The sequence below is a fragment of the Orbicella franksi genome, chromosome 14 (genome assembly GCF_964199315.1).
Source record: "Orbicella franksi chromosome 14, jaOrbFran1.1, whole genome shotgun sequence".
Classification (NCBI taxonomy): domain Eukaryota; kingdom Metazoa; phylum Cnidaria; class Anthozoa; order Scleractinia; family Merulinidae; genus Orbicella; species Orbicella franksi.
This window is the reverse complement of record NC_138158.1, coordinates 2,623,772-2,648,131: the sequence shown is the minus strand read 5'-3', so window position 1 is coordinate 2,648,131 and position 24,360 is coordinate 2,623,772. Positions and strand designations below refer to the sequence as shown.

Sequence of the window (24,360 nt, the reverse complement as noted above, 5' to 3'; positions counted from 1 at the left end):
GGGGGCGGGGTACTCCCTTATCCGGGCTAAGTAGGCACTTGCGATCCCATAGGGTTTGGTTTTACAGCGGTTTTGGTCTGGAGAAGGGTATAAATTTTGACCATTTTGGTCTGAAATGGGGTCGCTTGGCATTGGGTAGTTTGTTTACAAGGAACTATTTTTTCCGCATCAATATTGGCAAATTTGTAGCCCTCAAGTGTTTACGCAAATGGTAACCAAGTCTGGTTTAGCTGCGGTAATAGAGCCGTGTACCAATTTAAGGGGTCTGAAATGGGGTATCGATTTTTCATTCAGGTTTGAAATAGGGTATGGAAGTCAAAGATTTTGGGTACAGGTTTCGTGACGCACACTCTCACCAAGAACTTTAGGAGGTGCCTCTCGGAGGTGGCAGTTAGTTGTGGCAGGACGAAGTGTCTGGCAGACACTGAAGCGACGAAAGTTTAAACTTGTGTCGCTTCAATGTCTGTCAGGTTTACTGGTTTCGTCCCGCCACGACTAACTGTTCACTTGATTCATTACGAAACAGTCATCATTAAGACTACAGACCCAAATGACCAAGCGTGAGGTCAAGATGGCTGGATATTGGCCAAGTTCTGTTTTTGCGTGTTTATGGACTAAGACGGAGTCGAGGCCCATAAACACGAAAAAAAAAAAAAGAAGAACGAAGTCACTATCCAGCCATCTTGACAGAACAAGCTTGGTTCTTAAAAGATTTATTATATGGAAAAAGAACACTATTTTCTTGCGAGACACAGCGGGTAATCCCGAGCGGACAAGATAGCGCCATCTTACCCGCTCGGGTAGCCAATCACAGCTCAGGATTCAGTTCATCTTGCCCGCTCACGGAGCCAGCCATATAATAAGTAAAGGTAGCAAACTTTACTGGAGTTCTAAGCTTAATCTTATGGCGAAAATCTGTTTTACTGCCATATTGTGATGAATGGATATTACCGTAGATTTCTGTGCTGCTTTTCCTCTTCATTCCTTCGTTATTTTCGCGATAGAAAGCTTACTAAATGTGCTGCTTTCACCATTTTTTTTTCCGACAGAACTTTTTTCCCTTAACGGCAAATACTAAGCGACACTTGTCGCACTCATTTTCCACATACAGTCAAACACGGATTTAATCCGATGGCTGATAACCGAGATTCAGCTACCCAATTAGAAAGTTAGAAATGTAATCATCCTCGGATCAGGTTATTCCATTCCAGCCCTAGCTTTCAAAGTTCCCGGCAACGAATTTTCTTGGCAGTTAAGATGAAACGGATAACTACACGAACGGTGAGGGAGAGTGTGTCAAAGCTTTGAGAGAAATTGTCTGATCAACATGAGTTTTCAGCTTTTATCTGTGTGGAATCTCCGCCATACAATCTCAGAGTCAAGATGCTACACTGAAATAATACAGTTTTATTCAAGACCAGATGTACTCTTTATTTAAATATCATATATATTTATATAAGTTTTATTTTACCGCCAGCTATTCTCTCAAGCGGCCGTCCTAATGTGTGTGCTGAAAAAATTCCACTTATTTGTTCAAGTTAATATTGAAGTTCAAGTTATTTAGGCTGTACAAAAACAGGTACTCCACCACCATTCTTGTTGAACCACCATTCTTGTGGAATGGCAGAATTTAAGTCCCATAGTAACGCGAACCTTTCATGGACATAAGGAAGGTATATTTAGGTTTCTCCGCTTCTTTCCAAATATATTAAAGCAATAACTACAAATATTTCACTTGCTCAGTTCCATTTTACTTGACTGCCAAAGCAATTGTTTTATTTCAAATTCTTGGCCTCACGTTTCCAATCCACGGACTGGCGACTTTGTAAATGTTAGTATACCTTGAAGCAGTTTTTGGAACGTTTACGACACAACACACTCGTACTCGTTCTTGTCCTCCTCGGCCACTTCTTGCAATTCCTCTTCTTCGTCTCCAGGCCTTTCTTCGTCCTTACTCGTGCTAGACTGACGTGATTGACGGCTAGACTCAGAGGCGGGACTGCTGTCCTTTTGCTCTTTGGGCGCATTTTTGGCCTCTGTCAGTGCTCTCTCAAGAGCGAGCCAGTGCTCTTTGTGAAGACCAAGGAACAAATGGTAACCATGGCTAAAAAAATGAGACACCAGAGATAACACTTATTCACTGGGCTTAGTCGTGCCAAACGGAAGATTATCGGGCTCTCGGTCATTCTGTAAGGACCGTAACGCCCGCGGCCCGTATGTCATAACCAATCTTCAGCCATATATTCTCCTGTTCTCCCCACCCCTCCCCCAGTTTTCCAACTCGAAATATATAAAACACAAGAGAGAGCAAAGACAAAATTGCTTTTGAAAAACAATGTCATTAAATTAACCAACTAGACTCACCAATTTTGTTCAGCCCAGGCCTCTAGCGATTCGATACCGTCTTTCATCCGGGACAGTGACTCCGCAGTTGTGTCCCGAAGTTTAATGACGTCGTCGATAAAGTCTGTCAAACTCGTGCTGTCACGCAATACAAGTGACAGAATGAACCACCAGTCGTGACACTTAGCCTCTACAAATATCTGAAGTAAAAATCTTGAAACGGAGAAAAACGTCAAGTTAATGTCTGTTGGAAACAATACGCTGGAGATTCGGATTTATTTACCTTTCTTTTCTTCCACAGCATGGAAAGGGAACAAATTTAACACGTAACAAAAATGGTAACACATTTCACTACCAAATAGGTTACTTTGTAGGTTGGTTTTGACACATTGCGAGGCTTAGAAGAGATAGTGGTAGTTTTAAAGTGCGCAAACTGTGACGTAGCTCCTTCAATAAATCTCTACAACTGACCTTATTTCTCTTAGCGCTGGCAATGAACCGCTGAACGCAAGCTGGGCACGAATTTCTTGTACATCCACGTATCCAGGCCCTTCTCCACCCCAGATCCAGTCCTCCTCGCCATCCATTGAATATGCCACTGAGCTTGTTTCCGATGGATCACCGCTGACACGACCTATGTCATCATCTGTTCCAAAACAAAAATTAATTCTACCAGGAAGTTCTACCAGGCCGATAAAATGCACGCTATCTATTAAATGCTTTCGGTTTAAGAGTCCCTGCTCAAAGATGAGGGAAAATACATTATACCCTGCTTTGCAATGTTTCAGAACTAAAACAGGTCGAAAAGCATCAATAACTAGGCAAACGACAAGAATACTACAAAGTAACGGAATACAGTTGGATCCTAGGTAAAATGGTTGGATATGGTAGACGTCGCAAAACTTCGACAACACAACATCCCTTAACCAATACGAGACTAAATTTGATGTTTTCCTTTCATTCCTTAACGAGAATCTTGGCTAAAAAACAGTTTTGTTCAAAATCACAAGTTGGTGTTTGTGTTAAATTGTTTCAGTGATTTGAGGTCGATAATTATTTTCCTGTTTTGAATGCTGGGCGTCTTTTCAGCTTTTATTAGGATTTCAAGTTTCCCGCGCGCCGCATGTTTATTTTTGCAAAGCTTGATGGGAAATTACGACGTCAATGCGCGATTGGACTTCGTATTAGAACCACTTACAGAAATATAACTACAAAAAAACCAGGATCAGTTAAACACAACTATCAGAACACTTTGGAAGTTGAACTTCTTTTCAGACAAGATTCCCTTCAAAAAGAAATACGATATTGAATGTGACTTGACCTTGTAAGAAATGAAGACTGCGGATATGCAAAGTTCTTACTTCTACACACTGGAGACAAGTGTGCTTCTTCCTCCTCATCCACCTCCTCTCCGAGCTCGATTCCCAGTTCTATTCTGCTTTCCAAGTCGTCGAGGGTTTGACGCCCACCACGCGCGCTACCAGACGAGGATACTGACGACAAACGACCTAAAGAGAAACATCCTTAGTTTTCAACCTCGTTCTTGAACTTCCTCCGACTTAAGGTGGCCGAACACAGTTTTCAAGAGCCTATGCCTAATTCACCATTACTTCTAAGCTATTTATGCTTTGGCGCTCGTTTTTTGCAAGAGTCAAGGTTAACCACAGAAAAGTTTATTCTCCATTTTGGCTAAGGTGTGTGCTGTTGCCATGGCAACGGGGCTGGTTAAAAACAAGGCTTAAAAAATGGTTTTTGTTTATTTAAAAAAAATCCAGTCGTTAGATTTTTTTCATCTTTTGCCCACTACGAATTGACATTAAATCCCTTCTTTCAACACTTTTCTAATAAAATTTTGACATAGGCGATTTTCGTAATTCGCCGTAAATCGTTTTCACCGAATGTTCTGTATTATTAAAAATTCCCTATCCCAAAATTCAGAATTTTTGCGATAGATCATTCACGTGGTTTCTGAACTATTTTTTTGCCAAATTTCTTGAAATTCTAACGACTGGATCGTCAGAAATCCGCAAGTTTCTGCAAAAGCAATCGGTCTCAATTTTTCCAGCAACTACGCATGCGCTGCATTTAACTGGGTTCTTTCGGTAACAAAGAGAAAGCTGAGAATTGCTGGTTTCTTTGCGTCGTTACCTTTTCTAACATATCTTTGCAATAAAAGACTAAAGCCATCAATACACTGCGTTCAATAATAGAGAAAAAATAACACAGATAGTGCGGGTGTTGAGTAAATAAAATGATCGCTCTTTGCAATCCTTGTGCGCGCGCTCAATTGCATCAGCAAAAGCGCGCGCGAAAACTGTGTTCGGCCACCTTAAGAAACGCGAAGCCTTTGGTAAACGCTTTCGTAATCGTACCCGAAAAGTTTTCGAGTCTCATTAGCCAATTAGAGAGCAGAGCGGGGATTTCGTCACTGCAAAGAGGGCCGTTATTTTTAAGGTTTCCACGCATACGAGTACTACCGCATTGTCATACATGTATATTAAGAAACAAATCAAATTTCAAATCGCATCACATCCATAGCAGAAAATATAACCTCTCCTTTCCGATGCCAATACATTTCCTGTAGGGCAAGTCTTGAGAATTCGGTAGTAAATCAGCACTACACCCTTGTTGATGATTATCATTATTCTCATCAGTTCTCTCTGCTTGACATTATATTGGTACTCTAAGGAGAAATAAAATAATGATCACATTCGAGCGGTCACTCACCATATCTACTCCAAGGTTTAGGCGACAGCGGTCCAGTTGTCAGCTGATTGACAGCTGGGTAAGGAAGATCGAAATTCCTGTGGATACTTGTTAAAGTTTCGATGTAATCATCGACACGAGCGGCGCGATTTCTGCAAAAAAAGCATAAAAGATTACGGTTTGTTTATTTTCTATTTTCAATGACAAGATGCTGATAATGAGGTTACAGTATGTTTATTTCCCGGGGGAGTACTCCCAGAAAAATTGGGTGGGGGTGTGCGGCCCGCTTCCCAAAACCCTTATCCTATTTAAGAACAAAAGTTGTGATTTTCCTTACCTTATTTATGGGCTGACCAAAAATTCGCTACCCTATTCAGACCTGACCCTTTAATCAATACCTCATTTCAGCCCCACCTTATAATTAGTTCCCTAGTTCAGGCCGATGTTAAAGGCAATGTTTATATGCTCGGTTTTATTAGGTAGGATAGTTTCGTCTAAAAAAAAAAACAATCTAGATTCAAGACTAGAGTGCAAAATCCATACCCTATACGAGACCAAAATGGTCAAAATTGATAACCTATTTCTGACCAAAACAAATTAAAAACCATACCCTTTGGGACCACACAAACCTATATAGCCCATGTAAGGGAGTACCCCCCCCGGTGGGGGGTATTTCCTTCCTGTAGCGAGGTCTGCTTTAATTCCCTAGCTGATGATTTTCCTTATTCTCATAACCTGCCTACCTGATAATGTCCTGAAATTGTAAGGAGACATTAGGTGTTGATCAGTCGACGTTTACTTACTTTTCTTTACGAAGCCACGGTTCAAGAGCGAACTCCAAGTGAGCCGCGAATTTTCCCAAGTCTCTGAGACGCATGGCTGTTAACAGCAGCCTGGCGTGACGATTCAAAATGGTGTCGATGAAGAAGTTGTCTGGGTTGTCCAACTCCGATGGTCGTCTGTGACGATAGATAAAGTCACACAAGTAAAGTAAATGAGAGGATCTGTCGCACCAGTATCAAGAAACAACAAAAATTATATAGTATAACTACAATACTCTCTCTTTTGTAGTCGTTGTTTCAGTCATCACGCAGCCCGTGTGTTGCGTTGCAAGCGAAATGACAGCTGCAAAGGACACCGCAGTAAAGCAAACTTCGCCCCCAGTCGTCTCGATGATAAAATTGTAACGAGGTAGGGGAGGATTGCGAGGAGACACAGAAGAGCGATGAGTCTTAAATCACAGAGGTCCTTATAGACCTGAAGGGGTTTGAGATAAACAAAAGAACCTTACTATCTTACTTCGGCTGTGTAGGTAAAGTCAGAGAGCTCGCTGCCAATACTTTCCGCGACTTGTCCACTGAACTTGTTCTCGACAAAGAAGCTTTCTCTGTTGAAGGAGTCCTTGTTATAAAGCCTTTCTCCATAGAGCTTCCACGCGTGAGGGACGCGCGTGTAGGAGGCTTCGAGACACTCGAGGAGCGCGCGTGAGGATTAACCACGTAAGGAATGTCGTCACCGTCTACAGAAGCAGTTGGACTCAAGGGTGGGGGGTGGTGTGGTTTGACATACGTTGGGGACCGTGGAGGGGAGTCGAGTTCGTCTGCGGCAATACAACGAAGGAAACGGACGAGATCTTGCGCTATCTGCCGCAAAAAAAAACATAACAATGAAAATTTGCTCGCGAAACTAAGGCTTATTTGGATAAGAACAACAACAAACTTTTCGATTGTTATCTCGAAAAGGTGCGCAGCTTCAAAGACATCGGGATGGTTTTTTGAAATGAGTTCTAGCCACACGACAAGAGCCGCGAAATTTTGAGTTGGGAGCTTCGTTAAAATACACTGCAAAATAAGCAAAGTGTCTTCTAAAAGTTATAAATTTCCCTTTATGAGCCACACAACGCAGCAATCATACAATCTGAAAGGAATTCACAAAACTCACATTCCATTTACAGCTGTCCAAAGCTTTATCCAGTAAGATGGTAGCATGCTACAAAGAAAAATTAAGGATACGGTTATTATTTCACCATTAAAGGAGTTGCAATTTAAAACGCGAGCGTCCAAATCAGAGCGAAGTAAATGGAATTGTCCCTGAACCCCAATATATTGGGTGATACCGGTGCACAGAATTTGCTTGATTTTAACTTTAACTAAATTCAAACTTTGCCACTGGTTAAAAAAGTGTGAGTCAACTGGAAAGACTTCCGATTATAAACTTCCTACAATAAACCCCACTCCTAAAATTACCATCTCCTGGCCATAAAGAGAGGTTGACTGTACAGCCTAACCTCTCCTTATAGATCCATTTATATAATACGGACACTCAGCCCTGCCCATTGGCGTCTGTCCCTCGTTTTTTATAACACAAACCTGTTTGCTGACAGTTGGTTGTTCCAAGTTTTGTAGGATAATAAGATAAGAAGCTGCAGTCTCCAATTTACCTGCCGCCAGACAATCCTGACAAGAAACCACAAAAGGAAACATTTTAATCCGATTAAAAAAAGTAAACTTACTACCACGTTCATTGATTCAGTGAACATTTCAAGCAAAGCGCGAATCGCGAAGGCGATCGCGTAGCGCGAGAAAGATGCGAAGAAGAATTCAATTGGTCTCGCGCTCTTTATGGTCTGACTGAATTAAAGGTTACATCGGGACTTTGTAAACGATGGTAGGACGAACCTCGTTTCAAATGAATCTGGTTTAAAGGATGTAAAACAAGTGTCCGTATTAGTTTAAACCCCTTTAGACCATGACTTTTCTTAAACTGTGACTAAACTTCCTTTCAACAATAACCACTAAAGGTTTAAGTACACAAAGCCATCTAAGTTGCTTACTGCAAACAGATCTCGTGGATTGCCCACAGCCGTGAATAAATAACTCCATAAAGCAACCTCTGTCTTCCTTGCACAATGCACGACTGTCTCCAGATATTGAGGAAACTCCTTGATGAACCGAACAATACGAGGAAGGAGAGCATCTAGCAAAAAGGAAAGAAAAGTCAGAATGTAGATTCCCCTTACAGTTAAATAAAGTAACAAATAATGTTATATAGACAATAACGCAACGAATACTGACGGTTTAATTTTACTTTCAATTATAAAGATGTAGCACTCATAGTGAGCCTTAATTTTGTATTTGTTTTTACTAAGTTCTTCGTCCCCAGTCTAACTCAATCTTCCTCAACCTTACGGCAACTAGTAGGAGTAGTACCTCCTGAAAACATTACCCAACTTTTTTCAACTTTGTTCTTCGTATAATACGTTTTAATCTTCCTGAGTCGTAACCATCCTTATTTATTTTCAGTCTGTTAACACTTCTCTGGTGTTTTCCCACCTCTGGAAACGATCATTTTGAAATTTCCATCAATTTGAAAGTATTTTGCAAGTTTTACATCAGAAAGAGGACAGCACATTAAACTATCCTTATTCTCTACTGTCCCTTCTTTGTTTCTCTACTTTAATAAGTATATCATGGCATTTCTCCTTAAAATCACGAATTAGGTTATCTCCGTGTTCCAACCTAGTGGCCCACTAGGGCTGGGCTTATCTCCCGTTTTTGTATAGCATCGGAGCAACTAGGAGTATTTCTACTCCCCCCTGGATGGGATGCTAGTCCATCGCAGGGTTACCTCCAGCATTAAATTCGCCGGTTCCCATTAATACACCTGGGTGGAAAAAGACACTTGGAAAGTTAAGTGTCTCCCCAAGCCGAGCCCCAACTTGAACTGGAGTCCAGCAAATTAACAGTTGGCCACCACCCCTCCCCGCCTAAACTAACTCGTCCTTATCACCTGGAATGGGTTCAGATGCTGTGGCTTCCTCTTCCAACACTTCATGTAACATGAGTTCAAGCACGTGAGGGAAGTACGGCAAGTCACAACACATGTTGGCAATCTTCAACGCCTGTTGTCCCAAGCTAAGGACAAGAGAAAAAAAACCAAGATCAGCCAAAAATCTAAAACAACAAGTTAGAGACATTTGGGTAAAAGTAACTACTGAGATGAACTGAGAAAAACAAAAAAAGAACTCTCTAATGCATCGTCATTGTTGTTCAACTCTTTTATCTCAATTGTGAAAGCTTGATCAGTTGCTTGTTATCACAAAAAACACTTCAGTTTGGTCCCAAACCTACTTCTCGTTTCACTGGTTGGTTCCATGGATGGTTGGATGGTTGTTAAGTTGCTTGGTTCGCTCGCTCGCTCGTTCGTTCGTCCGTCCGTCCGTCCGTCCGTCCGTCCGCTCTTTCGTCCGCTCGTTCGTTCTTCCGTCCATTCGGTCATTCGGTCACTTCCTCTCTATCCTGTTCGTATATTCGTTTGTTCGTTCGCTCGCTCGCTCATTTATCTATGTACTGTAAGTTCAACAAAATTGTTTAAATTAGACAACAGACTAAACGGGAACAACACTTACTTTCGACGCAGGAGTTGCCTCAAAACATGATGCAGGTATATTTGAGTCTAAGAGCAAAGCAAGCGCACAATCGGATTAAATTCAAATGAAACCATTCAACACGACTCTAGTAACAAGACAGTGAAATTGGTATTAAGACGGATCAAGACCTTAACTCTCCTTACAATATCAACACATTGTCAAGTACTCCGGTAGGTGATGAGAATAACGATGATCATCAACCAAGGGATACTGTCTTGATGTATCACCAAATTCTCGAGAACCAATGAGAGAAGAAATGTATGGGATCACTGAGGAGAATTTCAAATTTCAACACTTTACGACTGAATTGAATGAAAAGGTGACTAACCGTTCTTTCTAGTGTACAGAAAGGAAAGGCTTGGGGTGAAAGAGAGGTTGGAGCAGGCGATGTACATTCTAAAGGCATTGGTTCATTGGCTGCACCAAGAATCACAGCATCTTGAAATAACACAGCTGTGAAAAAAAAATATATTACAAATTACAATCAAACGAAATTAAATTTCACATCTTGATGTAAGGTTGTCCATGTTTAAATTTAAAATTACAATAAGACCCCACCTCTTCCCCAATCCTTCACTTCCCCATCTCTCCCCCGCCCCACCCCACATCGAGGTCCCAAAAAACTCTGCACGAAATATGTTTCAGACGAGACTTCATTTCAAATACAAGCAATCATCCTCTGAAAGGCGACTTCCTTCCGGTAGAAGGCCCACTGAAAATAACTCCCCCAAAATTCCGTCTTAAACAAACGTAAACCCACGGCCTAAATTAGTTTTACAGTATCACCATTTTGCTTTCCTTCTACTGCCACTGATCCTAATGTAATTGTAGAAAGTCCAACCGTTACAATGTTTACCTAATGGATAGATGTTCAGTTGAAATGGCAGCATAATTCGCTTGGACAGGAAATTCGGCGGGTTTTCATCATTTCCAGGAAATAAAGGAAGCCAAACCTGTGAATCAAACCAAACAGACATGTTTATAAATAAGTTATTGTCGAACGAAACAATTTCTCATATGTGGAAAAAAGACTGGAAGAGCAGTTGAAAACAGGGAGTTGTGAACTCAAGTCTTAAGCTATCTAGCAACACAACGGTCAAGATTTAATTTCTGTTGAAAACTATAACACAAAATCAAGTACCTGGCTTATGAGAATACAGGAATTGAAGCCTTGAAAGTACATCTAATATAAAATTCTTCTAACTACAACGATCATATCAAGACTAGCAATGAGAATTTGTATAAATATCAACACTGGCTTAGTGTACCTTCATTCCATTCGCTCCACATCCCAGCCACAGAGCTTCCATCAGGTGCCGTTTGGTTCGACTTGACGTTGAGGATGTCCACACGTTTTCCACACACGAAGCCAGGACAACAGGAGAGCAAAATGACGACTACACAAAACAAAAACACAGTTTCATTAGTACGCAATTACTTTGCGGATGCAAAATTTTATTTAGAAAAGAAGTCAGGTTAATCAAAACACAACTTTTGAAACAAAGGCCACAAAACATTTTCGCAATTACCGTAAATCCTCGAATTAGCGCCCGGGGCGTTTATTTCAAATTTAGGAGAAGATAGGGGCAGGGGGGTGGCGGGGGGCGCTAATTCGAGGATTTAGGGTAATTCGTGATCCCCTGCATCCATTTTCTTTCTCCTTGTTGACCGGTTCTCTCGGCTTCGTGAGGCAGTGGTAGAGCGTTTGCACTGGAATCACAAAATTCATGGGTTCGAATCTTGTTTAATTCCAAGGCTTACTTTTCAGCTACTTTAAAAGTTGATAAAAATGGCAGAAAGCTCTCTCCGTTTCAATGACACAAAGATTCATAATTCTTTCCACGACGACCAAAATAACAGCACGATGTTGCTCGTACAGTCTACAACGAGCCTGTCAGCCATTTAAGCCATGGGAAAAAAAAAACACAATCACACGGCCAAGTGAAAAGTATGCGATTGTATTTTCAATCACAAGTTACTAAGGATCCAGGGTTTGCTAAATACTAATTCACATTACCGATACCTTTTTAGATTTTCTTTCAGGGGATGCCTTGTCTTTTTGCAGCATTAGTAAGCGTCCACCAACATTTGTGATAAGTGATTCCACACCGTCCAGTCCGTCAGAGCCTTGGTATTCTGAGAACAAAAAGACAGTTTGAAATATCTTTAATTGAGGTGGGTTTCTATGTAGTCTTTTAAGCGGAGGGTCTTTAAGTTTGGGCATATCACGCAATCTTTCCTTAGGCCCTGACTAAACTAATGCGTATTTACAAGTATTCGTTTTTGTCTCAATGAAAACGAAGCAAGTATTTTCCGACCACACTAGGATTTTCGTTTTGTTTTCACCTGTCCACACTAATGCGTTTTCGTACGAAAACGCATACTTTTTGATATGTCTTTGCCTATCGTTCAAACTAAAACCACCGAAAACGCTGATGAAAACGGCAGTATATGAGGCTTTTTTAGGATCCATTTTCACCTGTCCACGCTAGAAATGGAGCATTTTCAAAACGATGCGTTTTCAAAAGGGATCCTGTTTTGAACCGTTTTCGAAAGCCTACGTTTTCATCAGCGTTTTCGGTCGTTTTAGTCGTAACGCATCAAAAAGTATGCGTTTTCATGCGAAAACGTATCAGTGTGGTCGGCAACTCAGAGCTCAAAGAAGCGTCAGTTTAGTTGACAAGTTTCATGAGACTGTTTCTCATCTCCTGAAGAGGGCTATGGCATGATGTCAAAAACCTTTCTTAATAACATACTGTAAGGTTAATGTGTCATTTCAGATACCAATCCAAGGTAAAGTTAGCGTGACATGTAATCAGATGTTGTGACATTTATAACAACTGAATACTGTGACGTTTTAGCGTGACATTTCACTTACCGGCATACAATGAAGTTAGCGTGACATGTACCACTGCTAAGGGATGCGGCACGTGATTAACTAAAGACACTTCCTGCACGCGTGACACATGTACCTCGGGAACATCTGTAAGAGTACGAAGAGAGTGAAGAACATTGAAAACAATCACTGAATCAAGTTTTAGTTATCGCTAACGTGGTTGTTGTTATTGTTTTGTCGCTGTTTGAAGCGAGCGCTCACAGACACGTGAGAGAGATGGAAAAAAGAGGGGGAACTAGGGAGAGAGAAGTGCCCCCTCAGCTCTCCCTAGTCTTCTCTCTTCTTTCTTTCTCAGTTGCGCGTCTGTTTTCCTTTTAATCCTGGAACAAGTAGGATTTGCATTAGGAACCTTCTATTGACCTTAACTGTTATTTAGAGGGGCTATTCTATTCAAGGACCAGGTTGCAGGACTAAGAATATCAACCCCCATGATACATAGCAAAGTCGTTTTGCCCTTAAGTTATGTTAGATGGTAAGCTACCCGCCTCAAATAACTGGGAAGGGCAATCGGTGGACAATTTTCATATACGTCGTCGTGAATTGGTTTTAATCTGACAAAAGGAAGTACTTCAAAGCCCTCCTTACTTGGATTATCGTCTGTCCTTTCCAAGGAGAAGAACACCACTCGACAGTCAGAACAGTACACCAACAGCAAACAACGAAACACATTCACCAGGAATGCTGGAGCAGGAAGCTTGACATTCAGCGAGAAGGCATTGTCCAAGTTGCATGTCCTGGGATAAAAACGAACCTGTAAAAGATTCAAAGGGAAATTTTGTTATCTGCTTGTGAATTTTGTTCATCTACGTATGGGAAATTGAGAACTACAGTTCATACAAATTGATTTAAATCTAAATTTATCGAAAACAAACGAACACATAGACACTTACTTCATCTGATGACGAGCTAAAGTTGTAACAGGGCACAATGAGAAAATCTCTCCACCAAGACAGACCACCTCGGCACGAGAAGCTTTGTTCCTACAGGTAATAAGAAATAGTATCGACGATCACAGTCTTCCTCGTACAACAAAACGTTATCTAACGTTATGATAAATCAGGGGTGAAATATCAAAAAATCCTGGCTAATGGACTCGTAGACGACTGTTGATATACGGTACTGAGTGCAACCACCTGTCCCCTCCTACCCTGCTCTCTCCCCCCGCCCCTCTACCCGTATTTTCATAAGCTATGATATTTGCATACCTGTGACACGTTTCCAAAGAGTTTCCATTTTCTGCTATTGAGTGAATAATGAGCGATTCCTGTTCTGCCAGCAACAGCTACGCAGCGTCCGGTTTTATCAACAGCTGCATACTACGAGAAAAACAAGGCAAAAAGAGTGAAGTAAGCAAAGTGATTGGTTTTGATTTTCCGAACGGGGGCGAATGCGCACAGATCTTGATTGGTTTATAGAACACCCTTTTCAGCATTCTGATAGGTCAATCGAATAAGGCTCTCTCCATGTCAGGGATATTTTAGCGAGAAAACGCGCGCAAGGCTTGCGTTGATCCTTTTAAAATATAATAACAAGCAGAGGAAACACAACGCTAACACTAAAGAAAACAATTTATCAAGGTCATATGAAAGTAGCTCGAACCATAGTTAGTAACTCTACCAACTATGCTCTAACACTCAAAAGTGTCAGTTTTTGTGCTCAGATACTCACCCTGATTGGCCAGTTGCTATCCAGATAATTTGAAGGAATCTAAAATGATTAAAAAACAAAAGCACTTTAGATCTTAAGAAATGTTTGCATGGAGATTGAGTTCACACACGCAAAAAAATAAATTATACAATTAGTGATGGCGTTACAGTCCCCAAGTCACGCACTCAAACAAACCCACCTGGATAACAATCCATTGTTTGTTACTGACCAATGTACTGTGCCCAACAGTTCCACCAATCACAGGCCTAGTTCCATTCCCCTCTATCAAATCCTGTGTCTCGGACACCATGTCTCCAGTATTGAGATACAAACACTCCTCTCCTTGGAGAAAGAGATGCTCGTGGTTGCTCTGTAACATGAAATTATAACATATGAGACAGAAACCCTTCTTCAATGCCAAGTCCATTGCAATCACCACTAGACTTGTCTTCTATGCAGCCCTTTATTGGGCGTCGTGCAACACTCCATTGGAGAAGAAGCATTGCGTGACAACACAAATAACAGTGCGTTGGAGACTTCATTAGACCAGCATGTCTTTGACCCAATTTGTAGATCAAAAATAGGAGAATTCAAAATGAAACATGCTATGAATTGATGGCAAAAGTGGAAAAGTGAAGTTCTAAAGCCAAATTACATATTACACTTAGTAGCTCAAAAAGAAACAATCTCAATTTTCAGGCTTTAATTTCACAACTGCTAATAAGTTGTGTGTTTATTGCAATGATCATGTCTCCATATCTTTCTCCACAGCTCAAATATAATTATGATCTTTCATTTATTCACTAGTATATTCACCATCTAGGGTATATTACAAACTTGCAACATGACCAACTCCCAGATGGCTAGTCTCCTCTGCAGCTGTTTTTTGGGAACGTTGCGTGACATCCCAAAAAACGGCTGCGGAGGAGACTACCAGATGGCTTGATAGCTCAGCTGGTAGAGCACCGCACCAACCTATGGGATAGCAGAGGTCATGGGTTCGAATTCCCTTCAAGCCTGAATTTTTCATGCTTTAATTTCACAACTGCTTAAGCTTTGTAAATACCTGTGGTGATAAATCATGTCTTCATCATATATTCACTTGGGTGGTGATTTTGTTTGAAATTATGTGTTGTTTATGACTTGTGAACAATAATAATTTCTTGCTGAATGAATATTCAACCAAACTACAGCAGAATTTCATTTGAAAGTAAAAGGAAAAGTGCTTTGTGATCCTTTCACTTACCATACATGGATTTACTGTCAAGGTGCTTTTAACAAACTGAAGTTGCATAATGTCGCCTAACAATAGGTTTGAGACAAAATAAGTTAAAAATAAGTAGCAATATACAGTCAGGTACACTGTACTGAAACTGCTTACAGCAACAACAAAAATTAAGTAATCATTATCATAATGTCAACCAAAAGTAATGTAATCAAATAAGGATATACACACTTTCTATTTCTTTTTTTTTTGGATTTAACACCTTTTTTGTGCTACAATTAAGGGTGCAGTTCTCTAAGAAAATCCACAATTGGATTCTTAAATCCGAAAGAATCCGAAAACCGATTTTGCATTTCTTTACTAAACGGGGAGTAGATTCTTCGGTTCCTTTGATGCACCGTGATCCGAGAGATCTTGGATTGATCTGTTTTAGTAACAGATTTAAGAATCCAATCTTGGATTTTCTTAAAGAAACGCACCGTAAATGTTTCTGTTGTTGTCACTTCTTGTAAGTGGCTTTAAAGCAATTGATCATCAGTAATCCAAATTATGATAGATTGCATTAACTGTTTTTATGGTGAAGGAATAAAAAACAAGTTACAGTTTTCTTTCTGTTTCAAGCAAGTTACAGAAAGTCAATCTGGAGGTCACCAAGGTTGAAGAAAGAGTGTACCATAAAATTTGAATATGACCGATGATTTTTTTCATTGGCTGAAAAGTTGGGTAAAGCAATCTCAGAAACAAACATAACAACAGCTAAAAGGTTTTAAAAATGACATTTTCAGTAAACTTATTCAACTTGTTGAAAAGATGTTTTTACTTCATTTTAAAATTATCAAGAAAATGTTATTGTAATTTATTTAAAATTCATGGCCATTGATTAAAGACCTTTTAAGTGTTTGTTATTTAAATTTATACCTGAAATATCATCATTTATGCAGTCTATCAAAAGTAAAAAGCAAAAAATTAAATTACATGTCATCAGCGAAACTTGTTCTATATTAAGCTAATAATATTAAGTTCACTGTAGTTTATTGTATTTTCAGAGAAAAAAATAATTATAAACTAACTAAGAAAGTAACACTTCATAGCCCTCGACTGACCACTCTGAAAAAATCCTAGCAAGTTGTTTTGAATCCATTTTCTTTCTCGATTTATTATTGCAAAATTACCTCCAGCTTTTGACTTTCAGTAGCGGAATGGCTTAAAGATTATTTTAGTAACCTTAATAATTTAAATGCTACATGTGCTTACAATACATATGTATAACCTTTGGGGTTTTTAGAAAAGACTTCCATTTACTATCATATTTTTTTCCTTTGTAAGCAAGTTATCTCCCAATGCCGATGTCTCAATATAAAACCATCCTTTCATCATTGAAAGCCAGAATAAAAACAACTTACATGTACAAATTAGAGCTTTCTGTAGCCAAGCAAAATAAGAAGTTTAAACTTAAAACTTCAGAACAAAAAAAAAATGGTCAGATAGAACTGCCCCCTGTTGTTCATTTATTTCATTTCATTTTTCATTTATTGTCATCACCAGTCTGTTTGATAGCAAGAGGAAATCTCTACCTGAAGTGCCACTTTCTTCCTCTGCAGACACCATTGCCAAGTTGTAACCTTCTGGGCCCCATCCCTAGCATCAGGCAATTAAAAACATAAAGTGTCAGTAAAAAACTCAAGAGCTATTGTACTACATGTTAAACCATCTTACATTTTCAAAAACTAAATTATTAATAGACAGGAGGACACCAAAGCTGGGAACTACCAAAGACAATTTAGAAAGGACAGAACAGACAGAACATAAGGAGAGTCCAGCATCCGCACTGGGCAACAGAACTTGTTGATGATAGAATACTGAGGCCTCATTTTTCACTTGCTAAAAAACGGTAGGTAAAGGTGAAACAATCAATTTTAGTTTCTGGTGTTTTTGGTTTGTCATTATAACAAGGCTTGTCATGATGGGATCTCAGATTAAAGTTTAGCACATCCCCATCCAGGGGAGCAGTTTCATTCTATAGAAACCTGAGATAAGTGCCAGCCTAATCAGGTCCACTAAGCTTGAACATAGACTCTATCCCAAGCATGAATCTGACTAACCATTGACTTGATGTGAAGTGGATTGTGGAGTACAGCCTCTTGGGATGTCCTGTGAAAGACAATATATCAAGTCAAGTTCACAATCTCCTCCTAATTCTACCATGTAACTACTATTAAGTCACCTAAGTACTGCATTGGTGACAAATGCCAGTGAGATTACAATTCAGACCAGCAATCTATAGTGCTATCACTACTGATACTGGAAGCCATTTGGATCGCTTGCATAATTACAGTTATCAAAATATTTCTTTTTTTCTATTGAGAACTACAGAAAATGTTCTCCATTTCTTTTAGAGAATACCAGAGGGATAATAATGGTCTAATTGGCTGCAATTATCAAGGTGTAATATCTTTGTTTTGTGCAATCATGAAGACCACAGCTTGTGTTAGTCATGCTTTGAGATCAGAATAAAATACACCTTTTAACCTGCACATTCTTACAAGGAATTTTCTGATGAGTAGTACAGACTCGCACATGTACCATGTATTAACTACTAATAATTTTTTTTTACCCATAGTCTCCTCCAAGAGTACACATCAAGAGTGATCCAAATACACTCCACACGGCAAGTCCACCATGACACGCCCATGACCATGCCACAGCAATAGCACAGCCATCAGGAGTCCAGGAGAGACACTGGATACCACCTGTAGCCTGGACAGTGTCTGAGTGTTTTGTATTGTTAAGGAACATCTGAAATGACCTAACGGCTATTGGTCAATTACACTGACACAAAATTCTCCACCTTAGAAACTTTCATCTTAGTCTTAATTTAAGAGTTTGGTATAATATTAAGGATCTGTACTGAGGGTCAAGGTTTTGAGAAGTCCAAAAGAGTCTAACCCTAACCCTAAGTCTAAGACTTTGAAAAGTAATCAGCAAAGAAGTCCCATTACCTGACTCCACTCAGTAGAATTCAAATAAGATGTAAATCAAACTACATGTATCCCATCAGGTCTTGAATAACTACAGTGGAATCTGGATTTTTCAAACCTTCAAAGGAGACAAAAATTGTTTTAAAAAATCGGGTAGTTCTAGCTGTCGTGGGTAAAATATTACAGCGTTTGACTATGGGAAGGGAAACATTTTTTTGGTTTGAGTTATTGGAAGGTTCAAAAATTCAAGGGTTTGAGAAATCGGGATTCCACGATATTGGGCAGGGGTAGTTATTTAACTATACTCCACATTCTTACAAATCAAATGAATGTACTTTCTTCAAGGAATACTAAAACAAATTGTCTCTGTTTCTTATTATGTTCCAGAAACAGGGGATTTCCTTTAAAAAATCTTTTAAAAAACCTACAGGGTATACAATCTGAAAATAAATTTTATTTTTAGTGGTCTAATATAAACCTGCTAAACATGTTAACTGTGACTCATGAAGGATACCAGGGTAATCTTTACTTGATAAAACAAGTCGGTGAGAAAGCTGTAATCCTCCTGTCAGATCATCAAAACCGTACACCAGACTTTCACCACTGAAAAAAAGCAAAAAATAGACATGAAGAACCAAAAAGGAAAGTAATAACTAATACTATTAGCTTGTTAAAGATTTGTCACTGTGACAGTGATTTCCAATTATTACAGTGGCTCTTGAAAAATTTGTATTAATAATTTATAGTAAAATAATAAAATAATATATATCATTCTATAAATTAGACATCTGGTAGCCTTGTCTAATTCTGACAGTTCTCAGAATTTTTGTTTCCAGTTTTACCAAATTGGACAGCACAAAATCCTAATATGTAATTATACACAATTTTTATTGCAATTATTATACTGTACATTTTGATGCTCTTAATGTTGTATTGAGTACTGTTTGCTCTCAATGGTATCCTTAAAATGCAGTACATGAGGAAACATGTCAAAGCTTAATGGTAACCTGGACTTGATCCTCTTGCACAGGAGAGAATTATTGATCAAAAACTAATTCTCTTCAAAGAAAAATTACAGAAATGTTCTGAAAACAGTAGGGAGAATCTTGGTGCTGATCTTGGGAGGTATAGGTTTGTTCAGTTAACTTACTTAGTGCATCCAAATGCTATCAGTCTGTATCTATGGTTAATAGCAACACAAGTTGCTGAGCTCAAATCTCTTGCCCATAAACCAATGATATCCTAAGTAAGAAAAAAGCAACTTACAATAAATTTCCTGGTATGGAAAAAATTAACCTTGAAATTCCAAATTAAAACAGCATGCATTGGTTCCGTCCTGAAAATGAAAGCTGTTATTTCATAGACGTTTTCAGCAAAGGGGCAACTGGTTTTCACAGGCGAGCAAAACATTTTGAACTGAACTTCTTTAAGAGAAAAACTTTCCTCTTGATGGTCAAACCAGGTGGGCAAAATGGTTCTCACAGCTGGTCAATTTGCCTGGCTCCTGGCCCTTAATGAAACCCTGTGAAAGGCACTGAACAAGATTGAGAAAATCATAGAAAATGACAGAATTCATGCAAACTTTGGCATTACAAATTATACTTACAGAGCACTCAAAGTTGGCTGTGTCCGCTGACAAAAAGCCTCCTCTGCCATCTGCTAACACAACAGCAAACCCTCCAAGTAAAGGACTGTACTCCATCGCTCGGAAACTCACACCTTCAGTCTTTAAAGGAATTGCTGTGAGGAACAAGTAAATATTAAGTGAATAACTAAAATTCAATAGTTAGCAAATTTCCGTACAGTAGAACCTGTTCTTATGGATAATCCATGACATGGACACCCTTATATTACGGACAGTTAAGTTAGTCTCAGAGAAACCAGAAAAAATATTTATCTCTACATCTATAAAACAGTGTGCAGCCACCTCCATGCTACAGGCAGTTGAGTCTGAGTGAGCAAACTCTCGAAACATAATCTGAACTGGGATTGAATGAATTTTCTTGAATGCAGAAGAAACTTTCAATTGAAAGTTAATCATTTGGCTGATATTTCTACTGAAATTTCAATGTACTGATGATATACATGTACTCAACTATGAAAATTTGTATGGCTTGTCTGATCATGTAGTTTATAATACAAATTATATTTATAAGCACGCAAATCAGAAAATGCTCAGCTTCTTATGGTATTAACGTCAGGGCAATAAATACTATCATCAAATGTTTCAGTTAACTTATGCATGTGGTTTCCTTCTTATAGTGGATGGAAATAAATCAGTACGTATACATGAACAAGAAATCAGATTACACAAGACATGTTACTTTTATTTACATGTACCTCTTGCATTTTCCAAGTCATTTGTAAATGGTATGGAGTGTATAGACATGGTCATGTCTCCTTCAAGCAAGCCGTGCCAGTTGACTCGCTGAAGGAGACCACTACCAGTCGATACAAATAACTCATCATGCCTTGGAGCCACACTGGTGGAAAAGAAAAAGAAAAAAAGTAATTACAGTGTATGTACTTAATGTCGACTGAAATGTGCTTTACAAAAAAAGTAAGAATAAGTTTTAAGAATTTGATCCTGGTATCTACCTGGGCTGGGTTGTTCAAAGCCCAATTAAGCCAACCCAGGATTAGTAAAAATTTTGATTTCAGTTTTGTAACTTTTTGATGAGGTTTTCTGTTTATATTGTTTGTCCTTCAGTTTTGAGCTTGCATTATCTCGAACTACACAAATTTAATCCTGGGTTAAAGCGTTAACCGGCTTTTGAACAACCCAGCCCTGGATGACTAATCTATCTGTGATAGAGTTCCACCTGAAGGAACACATTGAATGACGTGTCTTAGAGAAGTATTTTAAGCTAATGGTAACAAAGGTATTGGTTTCTAAGGAAACTGTTGTGCTGGGTAAGTAGGCAAGTGCAACACTTACAAAAGCTACTAATCTACTTGAAGTTGATAATGGTAAATTAAGCACCATAGTAAGACTGCGAAGCTGACCTTGAGTGATAGCCCTTTGCCATAGCAAAGTGTTCTGGTGTGCTCTTTAACATGCACATCAAGCAGATTTGGGAAAGTTAAATGTGCCAGCATGATTTCGGAACACAGCTTCTCAAACTCATTTATAATTCATCAAGTTAAAACAAAGAAAATCACAACAGTGAAGGAGGATTGGATACCCGGTCTTAAGTAGCATATATTTTGATGATTTTACTTCTCTGTTAACTCCTTACTTTTTGTTTTGATTGAGAAGATATACCAAACACTCGAGACAATGTTTCATTGGCTATCCAAACACATCAAATTTTGTCAAAAATGTTCCACTGTACGTCGTATTTTCAACTCTATTCTCAGTGTTTGGATATCCCAATAAAACACTGTCTCTCATGGTAGATATACTACTCATAATTCAGTACACAATCAACCATGATCGAGTTACATAATTATACTGTCTTGTCGGGTGACAGTTAGGTACGTTAATGTTGTCTTGAATGCAATAATATACTTAATACAACATGTACCTTGTAACACCACCTGAGATGGGCACAATGGCAATTTCTACAAGTTTCAGAGCGGGCACACCTGCCTGAGAACTCACAGAAGAGTGTCGCCAAGAGTAACTGAAATATCAAAATTAAAACAGTTTTCACCAAATTATAGCAAGTGTAAATATTGTTTGTGGGTCAAAAGTTTCTCATCTTAAAAAATTGAATGGGTGTATATGAACAAATGTAGCTCACAGTGGTAAATAACAGCCAAAAGAGCACAGGAAAGAGTCAGTCTAAAAGGAGATTCTATAGCTGTTGCGGAAATCTGACCATAACTATTTTTAAGAACTATTTACATGTAGATACAATTTTTTGTGTCTGTAATTTAGGAGTTTAACTGCTTGCAGTTTACATGTCTTTGATCATTTCATGTCCAGATATGATCATTTGATTATGTTATCTCACCTTGAAAATCTTGGAACATAAAGTTGAACCCCATTACTTCTCTGTAACTCCAAGAATACAACTTTTCCTTCAGAAGTCTGTGCATATAATATGAAAAGAAGTTACAAAACTGGAAAGAAGAAATACTTTCAACACAATGCAACATTTTGCAGTTTAGAATAAAATATTTCTCTTAGCATGCATGTAACTATGACCCATACCATTTTCTGTTAACAGCATTTGTAAATGTATATGATATTTCTGTTCTGGAAACTTAAATAAAAAGATGCAAATTCAAATCTAATGAATGGTGTAATTGATGATAGCATAGGTTTGGCAGAGACGTTTTAAAAGCTAAAAATATATTTTTTCACTTTTTCAGTATGTTGTTACAGTTGTGTATGTGAAAATATGGAGTGTCTTAACTTGGCAATATTTCATTTTAGTTAGGGACAAATATCTAACTACAGTTCACTTACAGTAATGGCCAAAGCAGTGGAATCTGGTTTCCAGGCAACAGTAACATTCCTTCCAACATCTTTAATAGCATCATATGATCGCCGATAGGCAACCACCAGCACTCTTGGCTTAAGAGATATTATAAAATAAACAAGAAAACCTTAGAATATTTATCAATCGAGATGCTTAAATACTGATCAAACTGTGAAATCAACATAATATCCTCAAAAAGATAATCCGGAAGAAATGCGAACATTCCTAAGAAACTTCATAAAATGAAGTATTTTTATTTCCCTGGGATGAAATCTTTTTTATGATTGACAAGGTTATAATAAGGGAATGATGAGATTTAGAACTGGAGGTTATTGATGACTGTGAGACTGCAAAAACCCCTGGGGAAAGTTTGAGAACCAACACTAAACTCACACCATGAATGACACCAGATCTGGGATTCGAGCTGATTCAAGGTAATTGAATCAGAGGTATTCAAATTCTGATTCGAGCCTAGGTCACATTTATTCCCGGGGTGTCCAATCGATGGAAATCGATAATCGGGAAAGCAATAAATCAATCGATATCAGTCACTGAAATTAGGTAATGGGTATAGATTGGTGTCGGACAATCGATGATCAATCAATAGTCACAAAGGCCTTCATCTAAACTAAAAAAACTAGATAAACATGCTTGTTATCTACACCTCGTGTTGTCATATTGCAACAAATCAATACCAATTAGACCATCAATTGCCATTGGAAATTGATGACAATTGATAACAGGTCACACAAATCCTCTTCATCAGTTGGTCATCAATAATCAAAATCAATCGATTAATTGATATTGATAATGATTGGAACTGATTAGTATCAATTATCATCGAGTATAGATTTCATCGATTGGACACCCTGGGATTTATACATATAGCAGGGGATAAGTGTAAAAAGAAGATTGAAGCAAATGCTGTGATTTTCCCCATCTTACGAAACTTTTACAAGACGAGGACCCTCTCGCTTACATTTTCTTCACCAAACAACCCCTCTCAATGGCGATCTGCACGGGTACAATTTCAGAAAATCCCAATTTGCACTGATGGGCTAAATCTGAGTCTTACGTACATGAATGCAGAAAAACAACCACCGATTTTAATTATCCGTTGAAAATCCCCGGAGAATTCGTTGGTCAAGACCCCTTCACGTACATCATACCATCCTGATCCTATAAGGCACAAGCATAAAATCGTAAAAAGCTATAAAATGTAATCTATACTCACTCGGTTGTTCCAAATGCACACACTATGGTCCGAAACTACGGCCAGCAGCGAGCGATCTCTGTTATATCTTAGCGATTTTAGCTCGCCACAATGGACATCCTTTGAACTGAAGTACTTTGGCCAACCAATTGGGAAGTACATTTCAAAAACTGATACGATATTGTGGTTTAGTTTTATTTGCAATACGAAGCGCTCTCTTCCGCCGCCATGTTGTTTTCGAGTGTCAAAAATAACATATGGGGGTGGGGTATATTATCAGTATTCGTTAGGACGGAGCTTTTAGACTTTTTAAAGAAGTTTTTACTTTGTTTTACCTCGAAACTACAGAAAAAGAAACTTAAATGATTATTTAATGGCTCAAGTATCTTCCAGAAGTCTTTTAATAATATAACTCTGCAAATACAGTGAATTCAATTTGTAAGCAAGCCGATCAATTTTATACCTCCCTAGTAAGTGTTACTTTGTCATCATG

General features: G+C 38.7%; 1 protein-coding gene across 2 annotated transcripts; it reads right to left on the bottom strand.

Moving 5' to 3' along the window:
* Positions 1-373: 373 nt before the first annotated feature.
* Positions 374-24,090, bottom strand: LOC145467894 (guanine nucleotide exchange factor subunit RIC1-like). 2 transcript variants are annotated; one of them, XM_081451520.1, is made up of 35 exons: positions 23,889-24,090; positions 22,642-22,749; positions 22,184-22,260; positions 21,752-21,850; positions 20,565-20,707; positions 19,831-19,964; positions 19,375-19,466; positions 18,739-18,827; positions 17,861-18,014; positions 17,349-17,397; positions 16,821-16,884; positions 16,165-16,188; positions 15,268-15,323; positions 14,221-14,391; positions 14,043-14,081; positions 13,580-13,690; positions 13,265-13,354; positions 12,960-13,125; positions 12,357-12,461; positions 11,502-11,614; positions 10,747-10,875; positions 10,335-10,431; positions 9,807-9,931; positions 9,458-9,504; positions 8,839-8,963; positions 7,883-8,025; positions 7,419-7,505; positions 6,991-7,038; positions 6,349-6,692; positions 5,853-6,008; positions 5,071-5,201; positions 3,705-3,851; positions 2,815-2,989; positions 2,365-2,556; positions 374-2,104 (listed from the first exon to the last, which is right to left on the bottom strand). In XM_081451520.1, exons 1-35 carry the CDS (start codon positions 24,027-24,029, stop codon positions 1,864-1,866), a joined length of 4,212 nt encoding a protein of 1,403 aa, XP_081307646.1. In that variant the 5' UTR covers positions 24,030-24,090; the 3' UTR covers positions 374-1,863. The 2 variants fall into 2 exon arrangements, with proteins under 2 accessions (XP_081307646.1, XP_081307647.1); XM_081451521.1 differs by lacking the exon at positions 16,165-16,188.
* Positions 24,091-24,360: the final 270 nt, after the last annotated feature.

Coding starts and splice junctions, on each gene's coding strand:
- LOC145467894 (XM_081451520.1), bottom strand. CDS start 24,029: ATGTACTTCCCAATTGGTTGGCCAAAGTACTTCAGTTCAAAGGATGTC. Junction 7,506..7,882: donor ATCCACGAGATCTGTTTGCA/GTAAGCAACTTA, acceptor GTTTCTTGTCAG/GATTGTCTGGCGGCAGGTAA. Junction 3,852..5,070: donor TAAACCTTGGAGTAGATATG/GTGAGTGACCGC, acceptor GTTTCTCTTTAG/GTCGTTTGTCGTCAGTATCC.